Source organism: Candoia aspera, chromosome 5 (assembly GCF_035149785.1).
Source record: "Candoia aspera isolate rCanAsp1 chromosome 5, rCanAsp1.hap2, whole genome shotgun sequence".
In the NCBI taxonomy this organism is placed as follows: Eukaryota; Metazoa; Chordata; class Lepidosauria; order Squamata; family Boidae; genus Candoia; species Candoia aspera.
This window is the reverse complement of record NC_086157.1, coordinates 65,368,128-65,381,968: the sequence shown is the minus strand read 5'-3', so window position 1 is coordinate 65,381,968 and position 13,841 is coordinate 65,368,128. Positions and strand designations below refer to the sequence as shown.

The following is a 13,841-nucleotide window of genomic DNA, read 5'->3' as shown; positions in this document are numbered from 1 at the left end:
TTTGTAAACTGTCTTCTGTAAACCAAGGGAAATCTTTGGTGATTATTTATGTTGAACTTTTATTTTCTTTATTTTTAACTGTTGCATTGTGCAATATGATTAATATTAAATATTAATTTGTTGTTGCTTCAAAAGAAATTAATTACATTTTCTTTGCTTATGGTCTTAACAATATACACAATAAAATGAAAATACAAACAAATGTCTTGGGAACTTGGGAACTACAGAACAGTGTGATATGTTTACCTTATATAGCACTGCATGAGTGACTTATTAGTGAACAAGTTATTTTAATGTTTATTGTACACCAAAATTAAATGCCTCCATATCCCACTAATTCTATACACATACATACTCACTTGTGAAAATATGCTTGAGTTACACTCATGAAAGAAGGGGAAAGTGCTATTTACCAGTGTTTAACTACTTAGACTAAGAGTATGGTAAGATGGATAAATTACATTACATAGTAAATGAAGGGTGAATGATGAGGTGGTGTAGCTTATAACAATTTTTGCATTTTGTACTGAATAGATGGCAATTTTTACAGTCCATATATCTTATCAAACTTTTATGTTTCATGCATAAAATTGTATCATGAAATAACCATACTTTGCGTATCAAATAGATGCTGCTGAATGTTTAAGATACAGGGGGAAAAACTAAATAGAAACAACAACTTCCTAAAGCATTCAATCACTCCACTTTTAATTTCATCATATTCTTGATATACATAATACATGGGTCAATGGAAATATTTAAGCATGATTATTTTGTTTGTGTGTTACTGTTTTTAAATCATGCCTATGCAAAGACAGAAGAGCTCAGCAGAGAAATATGACAAAGAAAATATGATTCCTCCAGCTTAAGCCAAATATAGACATGCAGGACAACACAGGTTAGGTAAAAGCCATGCAAATTATATACCTGGTCGTGTGGTGAGTCCTCTGTCTGCAGCTGGGCGGGCATCAACTGGCTCAACTGGGGATGTGCAACCAAAGAAATAAATAAAAAGGAAAGATAAAGAGCAAATAAAAAGAAATAAACAAAAACTTCGAAAACAAGTTGCCTATGGTTTTGATTGGGACAGTGCAGGAAAGATATATGCCATAAATGAAGTTACAAAAGCAACAGCTGGGAAAAAAGATCTGCTTTAAGTTAATCCTGAAAACAAAAAGAAAGAAACAAGAACATTTTCAAACTAAATGCATATATGCAACTGACATGTTAGTGTAATCCATTTCTAGCTGTTACAATTTAGCTATGCTGAACCAAAATAATAAAAAAAATAATTCTGTGATAGAAAAGAAAAAGAATTCTTTTCAAGGTAAAATAAATTATCTTGCCTATTTTTAAAAAATAACTGACAACATAAATACCACAAGTAAACACATACCACTTAGTTAATAGTACTTCTTACTCCCTTCATTTTTTTTGTCCTTTAGAAGTTATGCTGCTGTTGTCATCATCATCATCATCATCATCAAACACTATCATAAATCTCAAAACAATTGCTGCAATCTACTTTGTAACAGAATAACTGAAAGAAGCCTAAGAACTTATTAACCTTTTCAAAACCAATATTTTCTGTCACTAAAAAAAATATTTCTAAAACAATGTTTTAGAAAAAAATCCTGATGCTGTCTATACATGTTGGATCACTCCCATTATTTTTAAGCCAAATCAGAAATTACAAGAATTGCCATCCAACATACTTGAAAGGCATTTGATTAGAAAAGGCTCTTCTAGAGTATCTTGAAAGTTGTGTAATTATAAAATTTATAGAAGATGGTAGCTACATATATTAGTCTTTGCCTTGACATCTGTTCCTCAGCTTGCCTGCCAAGCAGTCACCTGCATACTAACCAAGTTTAATGTTTAGTTCAATAATGCCTACATTCTTACGATACATTTGTAATCTTCAAATCTATTAGGTAGGGATACTAGAGCATGTTACACATTTATGAGCACATGCAAATTTATAATTTTCAAAAGAACAAAAGGCATTTGGTTTAATTAACCCAGAGTTCTCACTCAAGGCACAAATGACCAGGGTCAAATTATCCTACCCCAGACAATTATTCAAAGACCTAGCTCTCTGGAGAAGGCTCTAATGATGGGAAAGATAGAAGGAAAAAGTAGAAGACAACCAGCAGCAAGGTGGATGGACTCAGTTACAGTGACAATGTGTGTGCTGTTGTATGAGTTAAGGACAGATCATCATGAAGAATATTTATCTATGTGGTCCCTAAGAGTTGACACAAACTTGATGGTACATAATCAATAAAAAAGCTACCTTTTATGAAAATTGGACAATATAAAAAAAAAATACCAAGCAGCAATTGCAAGAATCAGAAATGTACAAGGAATGTAGAGTAAGTACTAAAGATCATGTAATCTGTTACTTTCAGCAGAAAATCCATTTTAAAATTGTGCCCTCCAGCAAGACCCAGAAACTGTGCCTTTTCTGTCATAGAGCCTGCCCTTTGGAACAGCATACCCTCAGGGATTTGCCAAACCCATTGGCTCTCCACAAAGCCTTAAAGACCTAGCTTTTTCTCTGGGCACTGGGCCAGGGTAAAGGATGAGCCAATTTGTGACTATTCAAAAATTGAATGATTGTAGCCTTGGTCATGCTATAATCTTTTTGTGTATGTGTGACTTGTTGATGTATTTTTTAAAATTTTAATTCCATTTTGCTATTTGGGCAGCCATATAAATTGACAAAATAAATAAATAATCATAGAAGTGTTAACAGGCGGGGATGATAAAAAAAGTCTTATTCTGAATTTGGAACCACATTCTAGAAGTTCTACTGAACCATTTCAGGCTAGCCATGGTTTGGCAGAACTGAAATCTGGAACATTTTGGTTTTTCTGGGTTTCAGAATAGTCAAAATTTGGAAAAAATGAGTAGGATAAGACTGGTATGTGTCTACCCTGCTCTCCCCCTCTCCTCTCAACAGCTCCCTGCATATCATAACCCATGAGACAGTGTATTTCTAATCTTCCCAACCCCTTCTCTTCTCTCCGTCCTCTCAGCCTCCAGTGATATCCCTGTATGGCATATGTGACAACATTCTTGAACTCACACAACAGTGGCTTTCAGTATCTTGCAATATGATTTTAAATTCCCACCAAAAGTCAATTTTTTGTAGATAATAAATGAAGTAAATACAGGCTCTGGGTCCAATTGTATGATCAGTGCAGGAATCCAATTGAAGCATTTTTAATGAATGCTTGTTAGTCTCCTACCACTTTTCTGGGTACTTAGTACCTCTTTCAAATTACTCTTACCATTTTAGGAGTGTCACCTATATAACTACAGGTACCTATTATGGATAGAAGATATTCAGAGATATGTTGGGTAGGACCTGCTTTTATTCAAATCTCAGCCTGCAGATGAACAGTACGGCCACCGATGGTTGGGTGGGTTCTATATTCAAATCATATGTCATAATTAGACTTTGGAGACCTCCTTTGTGTTGGGAGGCCTAAGACTTTCACTTGAAGAAAATTAAGAGTATCAGTAAGAAGAAAAGCTTTTTCTTGCCATGTGAATTATGGGGTTTACAGTCACAATCTGTGGAAGCTCTCATACTTGTTTTCCCCCTTTTTGAGGTAACAACAGAAAATTTATTGACTGACAGTTTTAGGCACTGCCATCCATTAAAATCTTGACTGAATGGAACTCCTGTGCTTTGCAGAAGATTCCACAAGGTTTGCATTCATATATTTATATTTCTATATATCTATATTTCTAACTTCATTCAGAGTTTTGATGATTTATAATCCATAAAAACACACCCCCTAAAAAATGTCATCAGAGTGACTTCTATACCCTTCAACAGCCAAACGCTGTACCAAAACGGTATGTCTTGCTCTGGAAAACTGTAAGCAAAGATGCCACCTGGATCTCCACAGATAAGATTTTACATAAAATAGATGACCATAATTTTAAAAGTAACATATTCTAGCGTTGTCCTCTGATATCATGAGAGAGGACTCATAAAATGTTTCTCTGGGCCAAACAATCTGGAGTTGATTCTACCTGATGCAGGCGTTCCTGCAGATATATAGGCACCATGCCAAGAAGGACGTTAAGGATTATGTTACCCTGGTGGCTCCCATCCACTGTAAACAGGCTGCTGCATTCTTTACCATTTGCAGCTTCCAGACAGTCTCCAGTCCACATAGAGTGCATTGCAGTAGTCAGTCCATGAGGTAATGAGGATATAGACTAGTAAGGAGATTGGCAGTTATCAAAATTATGAGCAAATGCATTGTCCCATTTTCAAAGAAGTGCCAAGTTTCTACCCTCTTTTCATGCCCTCACTAACAGCACTAGGAAATGGAAGTAGACTTTTCTGCCAGAATAGAGGCTTCATTAGAAAGTACCGGAATAACTGGAATTCTTGTGTTGTAACCTTAACCTTTCTTTCTAATATGTAAACTAATCATGGCCTTGAGGTATGTTCCTTGAATTGTTTTCTGCCAGGATTTTAAGGCAGCAGCTGTATCTAGGAGGATCCTCAAAATGTGGATCTGTGTCTTCAGGGGAAGTCTTCCTATCCAGAGTTATTTTCTGTTTTTTTCCCACTTGATCTGAGATGTGTTAATAAGACATGATATCACATCTCAAGCCAAGTAAATTACCTCTGAGATAACATAGCTCAAACCAAGTAGATTACCTATGTCAGCATCTTCATATAGATGTTAATTAATAGGGGAGAGAAAGATGATCCCTGCAGCAGTACAAGTCAGTAACTGCTGGACAACCACACTACTTGTAGCTTCCAGGTAGTCTTCAAAGGCAGACCCATGTAAATGTACTACCACTGACTGGTACTGTTCAGACAGGAAGGAGAGAAACACTGCAATATATTGCCCACAAATTGTAGATGGTATCAAAGGAACTCAAGAGATATAAAAGGACCAGAGGACTGTACTATACCCATCCATATCCCAATGCAAGCCATCCAGTAAGGGAATCAAAGTGGTTTTTGTCCATGCCTAGTTATGAATCCTGACTTCCACTCTAAATAATCTATTACCACTAGGGTGGTCTGTGGCTGGAGCCCCATCACTCTTTTAACAACTTTTCTTTAAAAAGGAATGTTGGAACCATTCCAACAATTAATTATCAAGATTTGCTGACTCCAGTGAGGAGATGCATTACCACATCTTCCAAGGCAGCAGGCATAATGCTTTCCATAAGTGAGGCATCCACAACTTCCTGGATCTAATCCCTCACACCCTTGTAGTTTCCTGAAAAAGCCAGGACAGGCACAGATTCAAGCACACATGTGGCTACCTACTTTCTTGAATCTACAAACCAAAACTAAATCACAGATAACCCTGCAAAATCCTTACCCAGTCACCTCCTCTATCTCCACCAATACAGAGTACACTAGAGCAAATTTAAATTATTTTATCTGCCAAATGTTGCCCCAAGAGTTCATGGCGCCTTTTGGGAAAATCTTATCCCATCCCAAAAATGGGAGCATGTCACAATAAATAGAGCCACAAAGGCATAGTCTGTGGATGCAATAAGGATGGAAAAGTACACTTGCATCAACAGCCTTTTTGTCTCTGTTTTACGTTTCTCCAAAAGTGAGCTTTCTAGTTGTATTTAAGTTTAAATCTCAAAGTGTGGCTATAGTGGATGAGGAAGACGGAAGCTGTACTCCAGCACATTTAGAAAGCATCAGGTTTTTGATAGCCACTCAGAATTCACTTTCAGCTTATGTGAGAAGAGGCCAAGCTTGTTGAGTTTTGTTACCACAAATGAATGGAGAGTGCATTCTGCAACATGGCCAACACTATCCTACAAGATGTAGGAAGACATTAGGAAGATTGAGGTGAGGATGTCATGCTGACACATTGACAATGGCTGAGGACCGTTTAAAGGAAGGGAAGGAAAAGGCTGGGAAGATGTGGGGGTGGGCCAATGAGATATGCTGTGCTGGGAGGGAAGAGAAGAGAGAGGGGTCGGTGTGCTTTTCCTTCCTCTCAGCTGTAACTGATGTCCTTGACTCTTCTTATAATCTTCATTCCTATTCTCCCTTGGAGACACTTCTGCCTGGAATGGACTGTTTTTGGTCCACAAACAGACCAAAACAGCACTATTTTGCACATGGACCAAAATATTTAAAACTTTCATGTTTTGGTTTGGGCATAGACTACTCAGAAACAATAGCCGTTACACAAATAGAGTAGTTCATGCATGGAATATTTTGCATATCTCTAGATAATAGTAGCAATTTTTAAATATGCCACTTAATAATGTTAATTATTAAATGTATAATATTCCTTTAAGTTTCACTTTCATTAAATCTCCAAGTTAGTAATATTTACTCATTAGGAATTCAGAGCAGTTCTCTTAATCAGGTGTCTATTATTTCAAGTTATAACCATTTCTGACAATTTCTCTGGATTAATTCTCTAAGGTGGTCATGCATCTCACTTCAGTTTTGACTGATTCTCAGTCCAATGGGCTATATGAACTTCATCCCTGAAATTTGTTATGCATATCATTGTGTATATCCTATCCACAAATAAAGTGAGCAAGTTGTTCTCACAGACCTTTCACCACTCAGGATGAAAAAAAAAAATCTTGCTCAGGTCAGAGAGATCAAGTCTTTCTCATAATCATAACAACAATTTATTATTGTTAGCTGCCAAGAGTCACTGGTCTGAGATGGGCAGCTATATAAATTGAATGAATGAATGAATGAATGAATGAATGAATGAATGGATTAATGAATGAATGAATGAATGAATAAAGAAAGAAAGAAAGAAAGAAAGAATTCTAGAATAATCACACCATCTCCATCCAAGCTCTTATTACATTACCTTCATTTTCAGTATTTGCTGGGACTGAATCAACTGCAAAGGGATGCCAAGGCTGAAGATCATCTAGGCTGAATTCTCCATCTACTGGAAGATGTTCAACTGTTGTTTTAGTCTCTGTCAATGAAGGCATGAGGGCATCATTTCCATAGCTGATCCTGGGTTCACTGATCATATTAGCCAAAACATCATCAGAATAATTTTGCTCTTTTTGAAGTAATTCATCTGGAAAAAGACAAAAAACAAAACAAAAGAAAAAATTTAGGCTACAACAATAATAATTAGTATTAGTAATACTAATAATTTACCATGATAAATCATTACTAAGGAAATAACACCAAAGTACTTTTAAATAATTCTTTGAAAAGCACATACAATTCCGGCAGCATTGATAAAGGCAGACATATCCTCCTGAGCAATTCATTTTTTATTTGCATTTTTCATTTTTGTAGCATGAAAGGCATGGAGAAATCCAATTTCTCACTGATATCTAGTGGCTCTCCTCATCCCTTAGGCAAACCAATGTCAATGCATATTCTAAATTGGGGCAGATATTGCAGCATATGTTCACCTAACTAACCCAGCTATCTTTGTGACTATTTTTATGTAGATAACTAAAAAAATGAAAGTTTACAAAAAGTCATCAAAGAACAAGTTACATTAAAAAAAAGTGAATAGTTTTTAATCCAGTTAGTGATGCCCTGAATGAGCATTAAGTGCAAATTCTTTGAACTATGCCATAATTAAATCTGTGCTAATTCTCAGCTGCAAACGCTTCTTATATTTTGATCAGAAACTTTTTATGGAAAAGTTTAAACTTGTCATATCAATCTATTTCATATATTTGCATCCTGAGTGTGTAATATTACATTGCCTGTGTCTCCTGGTGCTGGATGCCAGGAACAATATGTTGGGTTGCAAGATAATCTCACAATTAGAGATCCTAGCTGCAGAGAAAATCAGGAGCCATTTGGGGTAAAGCTTGGTTGCTCTCTGGCATGCTGGCCAAAATGTTGAAAAAGTGATTTAAAACTGAACTTACCAACTTCATCCTGAATCTCCTCAGCGACTGCTGGCACATTGTAAAGGAGAGAAAGAGACTGGTTCATGCGTTCATATGTCACACGTAGATGTGTCATAACCTAGAGAAATAAAATAAGCAAAATCAACTCCTAATAGCTCCAGTTTGGAATTTTGATTCCTCTTTGTATCAAAGTAAATCCAAATAATGCAGATTTGGTATTTCAATTTTACATACATTTCAGTTACAACAACAATGACCAACTTCTTGAAGTTACAGATGAGAATTCATAAAAGAATTAATAGGAAATTTACTGATACTATCCAAATCTTGAGGGGTAAAATTTTGTTAGAAACTGTCTATTCTTTTAATTTTATTTAGGAAGGCCATGCTAGTTTATTTTTCTTAGAAAATGTTTAATAAGTAAGATAACAGAATTATAAGGAGTTCTCCATTAGGGCCTTTTCTGAACAATTTGAAGAAATAAAGCTATTTGTTCTATTCACTATACCCACCAATACCTGAAAATCCTTCATTCATACTGGTGTTTCAAAACTACAGAAGCAATAATATTTAAATGTTCCCACTGAACATTGATAAACTGCATGCTAAATATACATGCCAAGGTCAATGAGTTCCTCACCCTGACATCTATGCTTGCTTGTGACTGAGTTTTGCCCAGGGATATATGGCACTGGAGCATTATTGCTTTAATATGGATAAGCCTTAAAGGGTAAAATGTTTTTTATAGCCAGCACAGGAATTCCTAAAATGACCAACATATCACTACTTTGAACTGCAATATGTCATATACTTTCCCTCAGGGAAATACCACAATGACAGAAAAAGCACTTCCTGCACAATTTAATTTGAATAAAAACATTAGAATATGGAAAATCTCCAGTGAAAAGCATTTGGTCACAAGCAAATTGCATCAGAAGGATTCTCAGGAAGAAGCTTATAGCTAATCTGACAGAGAACATTCTACATTCCTTACTCTGACTCTGACTCTGACTCTGGTGTCTGCACCTGGTAACACCAGGTGCCAGAGCTAGGAAGGATGATACAATGAGGTGTTTTAGTCATCAAGTCCTTTCTCTGCTGACTCCAGAAGATGACAGAAAAGACATTAAATAAAACTTTGCACAGATATTGAGAGTATCATGGAGAATCATTTTCCCTTTATAAATCTATCCCATGGAAATAGACATTGATAAAGATGTTTGACAGAATATTTTATGATTTGGGAGAGAAGAATGTAGCCTATATTCTTGGTATTCCTGGAAGTTCCCCTATCCAAGCACTAACAACATTTGACCTTGCTTAGCATCTGAGGCCAGACAAGGCCAGATAAAAGGGAAATTTAAGCCAAAGCCAGCTATATGAAATGGACAGTTAAGTCCCTTGTTTTCTTACTTGCATGTGAATTAGACCTGTTAAGTAATTACTTTATAAGTTTCTTACAGGAATGTATTAATGATTTGACTGTGCAAATCTATATCATGAGAAAATACATTTCTAATCTTTTGTGAATTTTGCCTTTTTACACTTGTAATAAAATTGTATTTTAATAAAAAGAAAAAAAAGTATCTTTGGCATATTGTGCATTTAAAACCTCAGAGAGATATATGTCCACAGGACAATTTGAAACTTCAATTCTACAAATATTCTTGGCAAAGCATTGTACTAATACCTTAAGTAAAAACAGGTATACAAACAGAGTTTTAAATATGGAGCTATCACTCACATCATCAGTAACTGCTGACCATCAAAGCAGTAACTGCTATGTTTGGATGAGCAATAACTTACTGTATAAGCGAAACTATATATCAAGGATAATTTCCATGTAATGTAGGAACAAATGGAAAATACACATAACCAAATAAATTTAGTTCAGGAAGGAGTATTTGATAAAAAATGCAACCTAAGTAGAAATCTAAACTTTATTATAAAAATACTGCAATGCATGCAACAAAAATGCTTAAAGTATGACAACTTTAGTTCCTCTACAAGATGAAATATAAAAAGAAACAGTATTATTGTATTGCATCTTGCAGCCTTTTTAAAACGCTGCTTCCTATTCAACCTTCTTATGCTGACTTTCACACAATATTAGAATAAGAACTTCTATAATTGTCTATACTGTTACCTGAGATCTGATCTGTGCTGCTTTCTTTGGGTCCACCATACGCACATGTTCAAAATGTTTGAGCGTATGCTGTCTGTCTTTCTGCTCAGCACGCACATACTTCTTCAGCATATTAAATACATGTCGAGGCTGTAGAGATAACGTCCACCAGATAAATGAATTATGAAGTTCACACTTCCATGAAATGTATGCTGCCTTTAAAAGACCAATAAGCCTTACATTCTATGTCTGAGACATTATTATCAACGATGAATTTTAAAATTGTATTTAAAGGACAATGAGTTTACAAAGATGATTACATAACTAGCCTACTTTAACTAAATTCACTAATTTAACTAAATTATAAACTTCAGTGTATATTACTGAGATAAACAGCTCCATGGATCCATGCACACCTGCTTGTGAATAAGTTCCATTGTGTGACTTACGACCACAATCAGGACTGGAATTTCCATCGCTGCAATGTAGTTGTAAAACATGACATCACGTGACCACATTGTTTGGTGATGGAAATACCAGGCAGTCCGGGCTGCTGTTGCAACCCCAAGGATGTGGGTTGTTAAGTGGGAAGAGGCAGGAATCCCAAGTAAGGAGCACGGGGTGCTGTGGGAGGCCTTGGAGGGCCAGTGCAGGCTGCACATGAGTTGAGGAGGGGGTGCTGCAGTGTGAGCTCAGGAAGGCTGGGGAAAGAATATGCTGCGGCTCAGGGGCTTCTGGGCATGCTGTGGCTTTGGAGTTGCAAAAAGCCCCTGAACCGCAGTGCAAAGCCCAGCTCCAGAAGCACGGTGCAAAGGGGCTTCTTGGGGTGCTGCAGTTCTGGGGCTGCAAAAAGTCCTGAGCTGCAGCACAAAGCCCAGCCCCAGTCCAGTCCAGTAGCATGGCGCAAAGGGACTTCCTCACATGCAGCAGCTCTTGGGCTGCAAAAAGCCCCTGAAATGCAGCATAGCACAAAGACCAGCCCCAGCCCTTCCCAGCAGCATGGCATAAAGCCACCACTTTCCTGGAAGCCCCAGCCACCCTAGCCCAGTCCCAGCTGCAGTCACCCTCACCACCCTGCACTTTGAGGCCTCGGCTTCCCTGCATTCCACACCCCAGTGACCTTCGCTGTCTTCTTGCTCCAGCTGCTGATGAGGCATGCCCGCCCTGACCCTCCACAAGGCAGGTCCTGGCCACATGAGGCCACCTTCCCCAGGTCTTGAGAAGACATCACCATGTACAACCTTGGGAAGAAAGCATCGTGAGGCCAGCAGCTGCCTCGCCAAGGGCCAGGAACGGCGTGCTTGGTCAGCAGTGAGAGCAAGAAGACAGCAAAGGTCAGCTAGGGCAACAGGACCCGCAGAGTGCAGGGGGCCAAAACGGCATAGATGGGGGGAGATAGGTGGGTGGAGGTAATTGAAGCGCCTCTGCATAAGTGCAGGCAGGCTGCCAAGTGCCCAAATTTTGATCGCATGACTGCAGGGAGATAGGTGGTGGGGAAGTTGAAGCATTTCTGCAGTTGTAAGTGTGGGCAGGCTGCCAAGTACCCAAATTTTGATCACATGTCTGTGGGGGCGCTACAAAGGCTGTAACTTCAGGGACCAATTATAAGTCCCTTTGTTCAGTGCTGCTGTCACTTTGAACAGTTGCTGAATGAATGGTTGTAAGTTAATGACTACTTATATACAGTATACTGGGACTAACTTCCTGGTTAATATTCATATAATCTATTCCTATTCTAATCCCCTTACTTTAGGAGGTACAGCCTGTAGAGCTGTGATATAGTTTTCTAAAGCAACACGGCGACGATCATTGAGCATGGCTTCAACTCTGGCCATGTGAGTCTCCACTAGTTGCTGTCTCTCATTTGCAGCTTCTTGTTCCAAGGATTCCACCTTCTCTTGGAAATGCTATTGAAAAAAATATATATATATATATACATTAATATATATATATATATGTAAAATATATATATTACAGGAAAAGTAATTGTAGAAATATTACCAGCAATAAATTGTAAACATAAAATAAACATTTTGAAAATGATTTGGTGTTATATTATCTTAACTGCGAGCTTCTGAAAATTACCATTTCCTGAATTTTTACTACTCATGGCCAATCTTTCCAATGTGGTTAGATGTTTCTGCTGACTCTTAAAATTGTAGCAAAAAGTGATAGAACCCGGTGATGATCCAAGTTTCAATGTTCAACAGTAATGTGACTATACATACATACCTAAAGAAAGGACCTAAAATTTTAATATATAGATCAAATTATATTTCCAAAACAGAGTTTAAACTGGTTTTTAAACAACACATCACAAGTTCTAATAAATACAATAGGCTTCTGAGATCAGCAAGCCACTCTCTGTCTTTGCAAAACTCAAGGCACACATGAAAGAGTATATATGTAAGTGTTTCTGTCCCCAAATTGCATCTCTCTTCTCATATTGTCTCCAAATTAACTTCAGAGTCAGGCATACTCTCAGAAAAAACAACAACAAGCTGTCATGCAAACTGAAGTTCAGCTATTTATATTTCCTCTGTTTTCTATAGAGTTCAAGGCACAAGCACATAAAGGAGATGATTATAGTGATTTTCTCCTATTTATCCTATGGGTTAGACTACATGACTTGCCCGAAGTCCTTGAGTAAGTTTAAGGTCTCGGGGAGAGTGGAGTATACTGTATATTCTATTCTTCAAGTGAAATCGGCTGTTCTTTTCATGAATTGAGCAGAAGCAGCTATCTGCCTTCTGTATATTATTTAAATTACACTGCATAAAATTGTACCCACTTATTGGAAAAAAAATAGTTTGTTCCATAGCTTCATGAAATGTTTAGAAGTATAATTATTATTGACTTTAATAATGAGGATCAATAATAACAGCATTTATTTCATTCTACTATTCAAAAAGAAAGTATATCCTTAAAAAGAATACTAAATAATGGAAACTAAAAAAAGGTAAATATAAAAGGTAAAATTAAATAAAAAAACAAAGGAAGAACACTCCCCTTCCCAAAATACCATAATATTTTCCTATTTTTCTACAATAGTAAAAATAATGCTATATGCATATGTATGTATAGCACTTTTGAGTCAGTCCTGACTCCTGGCAATTGCCTGGACAAGTCTGCCTTTCATGGCTAAGGGAGGACTAGAAATCATGGTCTCCTGGTTTCCAGCCAGATGCCTTCAGCCACTACACCAAAATGGATCTCATCATATTATACAGTATATTCACTTAAAATCAACATTTAAGCAACGAACTTAATCTAGATAATTATATGTAATGAAATGGACAGGTTTTTAATGTAATGTCATAGACCCTTATAGCATACAACCTATTCTATGAAGGAACACACTCAAGATGCAAGTTCAGTCGAGCCCCTGGATATCTCTTACAAACTCTGTACCTTCAAAATATGTTAGTGTTGTACTGTAACACATCTGGAGACTGGGGAAAGCTGGTCTATGATTATTAAGCATATGTAAGCACACAATGTATACAATGCTATCATAATATGCTCTGTGGACAAAATAAATAGAAACAGTCATGCTGCTAAGACTGTTACAAAAAGCCAAGCCATATCACACCTTTTTTTATTATTATACAATCCTAAATTATCATTTTCTTTACCTGAATTACAGCCTTTTTATCAGCCTTTGGCAAATTTTTTGCTTGATGTTCTGCCTCTTCCCATTCTCTCATGACCTGTGCAAATGAAACAGAAAATGAGCAAATGCTGTTCTATGTATTTGTAAGAGAGTTTCAAATGTTTGCTGCTTAGAGAAAGCTTTTTTCCAATTATAGTACATGGTGCCCTCCTGGAAACTGAATAATGA

General features: G+C 36.9%; 1 protein-coding gene across 4 annotated transcripts in view; it reads right to left on the bottom strand.

The window, feature by feature from the left end:
* APP (amyloid beta precursor protein) overlaps window positions 1–13,841 on the bottom strand; it is a 125,906-nt gene that overhangs the window by 10,633 nt on the left and 101,432 nt on the right. For 2 of the 4 annotated variants that reach the window (XM_063305460.1, XM_063305458.1), the window contains 6 exons: window positions 13,636–13,710; window positions 11,749–11,907; window positions 10,022–10,150; window positions 7,894–7,993; window positions 6,855–7,076; window positions 928–981 (listed from right to left, as the gene is read on the bottom strand). In XM_063305460.1, coding sequence (XP_063161530.1) covers window positions 928–981; window positions 6,855–7,076; window positions 7,894–7,993; window positions 10,022–10,150; window positions 11,749–11,907; window positions 13,636–13,710 — 739 coding nt within the window. The remainder of the gene's footprint in view (window positions 1–927; window positions 982–6,854; window positions 7,077–7,893; window positions 7,994–10,021; window positions 10,151–11,748; window positions 11,908–13,635; window positions 13,711–13,841) is intronic. The other 2 variants (XM_063305461.1, XM_063305459.1) reach the window with 1 other exon arrangement.